The 3,698-nt window shown below is 52.0% G+C and overlaps 1 protein-coding gene across 1 annotated transcript; it reads left to right on the top strand.

The window, feature by feature from the left end:
• The first annotated feature begins 1,838 nt into the window (after positions 1 to 1,838).
• wetA (developmental regulatory protein WetA) lies at positions 1,839 to 3,677 on the top strand. The gene has a single exon (XM_025578725.1). It carries the CDS (start codon positions 1,959 to 1,961, stop codon positions 3,624 to 3,626), a length of 1,668 nt encoding a protein of 555 aa, XP_025428385.1. The 5' UTR covers positions 1,839 to 1,958; the 3' UTR covers positions 3,627 to 3,677.
• Positions 3,678 to 3,698: the final 21 nt, after the last annotated feature.

Here is a 3,698-nt window from a genome sequence, read left to right as displayed (position 1 = left end):
GAACTAATTTAACCCTGTTCGAAACCAGGCCTTTGTGACAGTGAGGATCTTTACCGCACACTTCGAAGATGTGTGCATGGCACTGGTCTTGATTTCTTGCCAGGATACTCGGCTCTCGGAATCAACCCAGACAGCCTGCACACTGTGGGTTCCAAAATAATGGCTAGACGCGTGACCTTAGGTGTCATCTGTGCCTGCCGTAAAGCTGGGGTTCATCCGCAGAGTGAGGTTTCATGGATTGTGGAGTAAGCCGCAGGAGACGGAACAGAGACCTTCCGCGGGCAGGATACAGGAAATTGACATGAGCGCTCGGACTGGATAGTGGTATCCCGGCTTGTGAGAATCTGGGGCAATCCACTACAGTAATACTAGGGCATTATAACCCCAATCAGACAGTAATTACGTACGCATGGCAGGAGATTTGACGACAAACAAAGAAAAATCGATCCCGCGGAGACTTCAAAGCAAGTCCTTCAGCTTATGAGGACCGCGGATCTTTCTGCGGCAGACGGTATCACCTTCTTTGTTGTGGTGAGGAAAGGATAAAGAAACCGATGTGGCGCTATGCATAGAGTTGGATCCCCTGTTCGATTCTTTGCACCCCAGTATCCTTCATCACGTGGATCCTCTGTGGTCTCTTTAGAGCAACGCACTTCAGCAAGCAGCGCGGAAGAAGTGCAACAGTCTTGACATCACATGGCATACCTAATCTCTGGCTTTGGTTTATGGTGGACTCGTCTGAGGGTGGGTTGTGAGCCAGACGAGTATAGGCACGTGACCGGTCCTCATGTATTGCGGATAAAATTAGAAACTTCCAAGTATCAGTATGATTCACACATAGGCAGGCCTCAGGTTGTTCTGCTCTAGATTGTTCATTGCCTTAAGCAGCGGGAAGGATGTTTGGTTCGTGCATTGTTGCTGGAGGCTCACATTCTTCCCAGCCGCAACATGCCAGTGCCTGAACCCTCGGGACATTTTGACACAATGCATACGCAGAGCACAGTGCAGTGCAAATCGGTGGTCAAGCTACAGATCCAGCGCAGATCTATTCTATTGCTGTCAAAATCTACTACTCCATGGCCTCCAAAACTTGTCATGACGCTTAGACTTGGAAAATTATCTGTTCGTCAGGTCGGCCATCTCCAGGAATAGTCGAAGCCAACCAGTCTTCATTATGTCACCCATGACTCGTACCATGAGATTTTACCATTACAAAACACCCCCAACACTTAGCTGAGCACTCAACTCCAGTACACTAGGACTTATGATTGCGCAGCTGATCTGCGTGGGAGCTGTTTCGGGTCTAGTAGGGTAGCATTCCATCGGGTGGCCATAAGGGGAACCAAGCCCTGAGAGTGAATGGAAAGACCTCCAGCCACTAGGGCGGTTCGCTTCAATGATTGGTAGTCCCAGCCAGTGCGCAAGACGTGGGTCAATTGGCTCAGTCGATCATGGTGGGTGGGCCATAGCGAGGACCTGTCCATCTTGTGCCCATTTGCTGAGGCCGCATTCCTCGCCCATCTTTAGATCTTATGGAATGTATGCAGAAAGCCAGAGGCTGGAGGCCATCGCGACAATTCAAATAGACGCAGTACTCTGTTGTTTGATTGCTTTGTTTTCTTTGCATCCAGTTGCACTGTTTTCTTTGATTGTCAGTTTGTCAAACCGTTCCTACAGCCCAAACACCGTCAAACATCGAGTATCCAACGGGATCATTCCAGATCCAATACTCAAACCTACCAAACACACTCATCTTCTCATTCCAGACCATTTAATCATTGACACAGCTTATCGGCACCTTATCCGAGTCTTTCTTCTTGCTCCAGACTTGGCTTCCCGCTGAGCTTAATTGTCAGTCATAATCTAATCGTCCTGGCTGGTTGTTGGGTCCATCTGGCAGCTTCCCTGACCTCGATTTCCGCAAACGGACGGGGTTTCTCCGACCACGACTCGACACAATGTTCGCCCAACCTATGGACCACACTTTTAATGATTTATTCAACCAGTACGTCAATGTGGACACCTCTTGTGTGGATGCCAACAAAGACGTTTCATTCTCCGGTGACTTTGATCAACTATTCCAATTGGATTCATTGTCAAGCGATTGTGGCGATCTCTCTCCCCCACTCTCCACCCCTAAGCAACAGCATTCATCAGCCTCGACGTGGAGCCGGGACTTTTGGTGTCTGGCGCAGGATCCCGATGTACCTGCAGGCCAAGGCCATTTCTCTTTACAAGACACCATCCACCCCTCCGCCGTCTCAGATCTCAGTATCACCCTTGAAGCGCCTTCAGTCGCCTACTCCGCAGAGCCCCGCACATCCCCGTCCACTCCTCCGGCTACCCCCAGTCGCAAAGTGAAGAGTGCCCTTGTCACTCCCAAGTCGATTCGTCGCCATCGAGACTCCAATGATCGTCGCACTTTACTTCGCAAGCAAAGCTTCTCGCCCAGCCTGACGCGCTCGTCCCAGATACAACGAAGCAGAATGGCCTACCCGGAAGCATGGGCGCAGCGATTCCAAGAATTCGCTTTTCGCAGCTCAGAAGCGCAGCTTCCTTTGTCTCCACCACCATCCGATATCCTTGTGCAACAAGAAAACATGGCTGCTGACTCAGTTAGCATGCCTATCACCCGTCCGGCAGAAGCGCTGCCTCAAGAGCCAGAATTAGCTCCGCAGTATGAGTCCGGCATGTTCAACCAGTCACCTGCCATCACGATGCCTTCGCCATCGGCTGGCGCACTAGCAAGACAGCAACAACGGTACTTGAGTCAGTCGAACAGCTCCTCGCTGAGCATCTCAAGCCCACCGGCTGCCGACCACATCTTTTCCTCTCCACTTTCCTCCGACCCTCAGTCACTGTGCTCCTGGCAATCCGATTCTCTTGCCTCTAGCGTACCATACACGCCCGATATGCAGAGCCACGATGACCAGACGTGGTGGTCGCCGGTGACGTCTCGAACCGTACAACGACAACCCTCCTATCAACAAGTGATCGCCTCGCCTTGCCCTCAGCGACCGATCCAGAATACAACAGCTCAACAGAACATGCTACAAGGAGGGCTCATGATTCAGTTGGATCCCTCTTCATTCGATCTCTCGCAGACGCAAAGTCACTCATATCCCCCGACCGGAATGCCTTCCACGACCAGTGGCGATAGCGGTCGCTCGTACAGTAATGCTTCCAGTGTTGAGCAGTCCGTGGGATCTTCTTTTGCGACACCACAAATTCAATGTACCTCACGTTCCCCCTCTTTGTCTCCCGGCAGCGGATCGCCTCCGACAGTGCGACCGATCATGCAGAGCCGCGGGGAGATCAAAACTCCTCGCCGCCACAGCAATGGTCGTAAGCTATCAGCGCACTCGATGAGCGCCCCGAAGCCTGCAACCAGAGTCACCAGCTCCGGCAGTCCCCGCGGCAAGGCCGTCACCGTGTCCTTTGTGAACTTCACCGCCAACGATAGCCAGAAGATCCTCACCGGGGTGGCACCCAGCGGCAGCTCCAAGACCAAGGCCCGACGAGAGCAGGAGGCTCGCGACCGACGCCGCAAGCTGAGTGAAGCTGCCTTGAACGCCGTGCGCAACGCTGGCGGGGATGTTGAAGCTTTAGAAGCTATACTATGCTAATACTTTCACTTTTCTCAACTATCTATCGATTTTAATATACCTTTGTTGCGAGTTTTTTTTTTTTTGGGGGGG

The sequence above is a fragment of the Aspergillus saccharolyticus genome (assembly GCF_003184585.1).
Source record: "Aspergillus saccharolyticus JOP 1030-1 unplaced genomic scaffold BP01scaffold_35, whole genome shotgun sequence".
In the NCBI taxonomy this organism is placed as follows: domain Eukaryota; kingdom Fungi; phylum Ascomycota; class Eurotiomycetes; order Eurotiales; family Aspergillaceae; genus Aspergillus; species Aspergillus saccharolyticus.
Note: the sequence above shows the minus strand (reverse complement) of the source record. Positions and strands in the feature narration are given on the sequence as shown.